The sequence below is a fragment of the Lacerta agilis genome, chromosome 8, assembly GCF_009819535.1.
Source record: "Lacerta agilis isolate rLacAgi1 chromosome 8, rLacAgi1.pri, whole genome shotgun sequence".
Classification (NCBI taxonomy): Eukaryota; Metazoa; Chordata; class Lepidosauria; order Squamata; family Lacertidae; genus Lacerta; species Lacerta agilis.
Window position 1 is genome coordinate 77,461,121 of NC_046319.1, and position 2,135 is coordinate 77,463,255.

The window sequence follows — 2,135 nt, forward strand, 5'->3', positions numbered from 1 at the left end:
TAACGCCCACCCCACCCTTCCCAGACCCCCTGTAGTAGGTTACATAGATGTGGCTTCATATATAAGCTTGCTATGGAAATATTATTTAAAAAATAGATTTATGTACAATGATCGCCCCAGTCCACGGCTGGCTGAAGAGGGTGTCAGGCGGGGAATAAGTTAATTCCAGTCACTGCCACAGCGGGTGGGAGAGGGTTTCAAAGGGTGCGCACAGGCATCCCCTGACCCAGAGGCTGCCCCCCCCACCCCTTCTCAGGGGTCGCGCTCCTTTTTTACTTTAACGTCTCCGGCTAAGATGGTGGCGATCTCGCCCTGCATGAAGGCCCAGGGGACGTTGGATCCCACCAGGGGGCATTTCTCGCCGCTGGGGCAATACACCTCTCCCGCGGCTCCTTGGGCTTTAATGAAATCCCGGGAGCAAGGGAAACAGAACTTGTGCCCGGGCACCGAGGGGCACTGGACAAAGTGGGTATCCTCCAGGCGCTCGTGGCAGATGGTGCAACACAGAGGGGCGCTGCTGGCAGCCCCCGAGGAATCAGGGGCGCTCTGTGTACCGCTGGGCTCAACTCCCCCGGAAGAGTGGGCCCCGGAGGAAGAGGAGGAGGAGGAGGAGGTGGTGGTCGCTGGGCCCGGCTCGCCGTTTCGCGGGACCAGGCGGTGTTGCCCCGAGGCGGCGGGCGATGCCGGGCTGGCGCTGTTTTGCCGGGCGGTGGTGGAGTGGACCGGGTTGGCTTCCTTGGTCCCCAGGGTGTCGGCCACGTTCTTGAGGGCTGTGATGGGCGAGGGGTCGTTCCGCAAGGAGCCTTCAGGCAAGGGCCCCTGGCCAGCCGAGGCGGGCAGGTGGGCCATGCCCGACGGGTAGAGGCCTCCCGACCCCTGGGGCAGCCAGTGCTGCCTCTGCTGCTGTTCCTCGCCGGTCAGCTTGCCGGCCAGCTCCCCCTCTGGCTCGGGAGAGGCCTTGCGCCTCCGCATGACGGCCCGCGACGGGGGCACGGCCCTCAGCAGGAGGCTGGGCGGCATGGCGCAGTTGCCGTCCAGGAACTGCTGGGGAAGGGCGTCGTGCGCAGGGGCCTCTCGGAAAAAGCGCACACCTTCGGTGAAGAGCTCTCCGAGGAGGCGCCAGTCTCCGGTGCCGTGGCGCTTCTCGTACTCCAGGTACTTGTATCCAGACGAGATGACCTTGCCCGGGTCCTTGAGGCAGTCCTGGAACATCTGCTTGGCCACTCCGAGGACCCCGGCGTAGACGCTGCCCGAGCCGCACGGGTACTCCGTGAACAGCTTCATCTCGTACTCGTAGCCGGGCCGGGGGGCGGCGTCGAAGGCGAAGATCCTCCCCACCAGCGCGTGGTCCTTCTTGAAGCGCACGTTGAAGGGCGCGCAGCCGTACAGGGCCAGCAGCTGCTCGCGCACCGCCTTGGGCTTGCCGTGCCACTCCTCGGCCCGCCCGCGCATGGCCTCATTCAGCTCGGCCAAGCACTCGGCGTTGCGCTGCTTCTCCTTCTCGTAGTCGGCGTAGGCCGCCCTCGCCGGCTTGGCCAGCTCTCCCAGGATGGGCGACGCCATGGCCAGAGAGGCCGGGCGGCCCCCCAGGCCCGACACGGCGGCCAGCAGGCCCTGAGGGGCCCCCATCAGCCCCTGGGGCACCAGGCTGGGCGGCACAGGGCCGATCAGCGCCCTCCTGGCTGTGGGGCTCTGCCGGCTGCCCTCGCCCTCGTCGGAGGCACGTGCCAGGCCGTTGGGCAAGCGGGGGCTGAGGGCGTAGTCGCCTCCTCCTCCTCCTCCACCGCTTGAAAGGCGTCCCCGCTCATATCTCTCCAGGGCCCCTGAGGCGCCACCGCCTTCCTTGGCGTGTTTGGAGCCCTGTGGCCCCGGCGAGCGCCCTTCCTGCAGGACGTGGTTCCTCTTGAGCTGCCTGGCCGTCTCGATGAGGAACTCGATGCGGTCGGCGCCCTCGAAATTGACGCATCCGCGGCACACGGCCTCGCTGAAGTCCCAGATCATGGCCCACGGCATCTTGGGCAGGTCGCACAAGTAGCACCATTGTCTGCGGGACGTCTGCACCGAAGACATCTTGGCGCCCCTCTGTCTGGCCGCGCCGCGCAGCAGACCCGGGATGGCGGCCTTGACTGCCTGGG

General features: G+C 66.7%; 1 protein-coding gene across 1 annotated transcript; it reads right to left on the minus strand.

Annotated features, from left to right (window-relative positions):
• On the minus strand, positions 1–2,135 carry IRF2BP1 (interferon regulatory factor 2 binding protein 1). The gene has a single exon (XM_033158446.1). It carries the CDS (start codon positions 2,068–2,070, stop codon positions 253–255), a length of 1,818 nt encoding a protein of 605 aa, XP_033014337.1. The 5' UTR covers positions 2,071–2,135; the 3' UTR covers positions 1–252.

Bases quoted from the DNA above. Each gene is read 5' to 3' on its own strand.
- IRF2BP1 (XM_033158446.1), bottom strand. From the start codon at position 2,070: ATGTCTTCGGTGCAGACGTCCCGCAGACAATGGTGCTACTTGTGCGAC.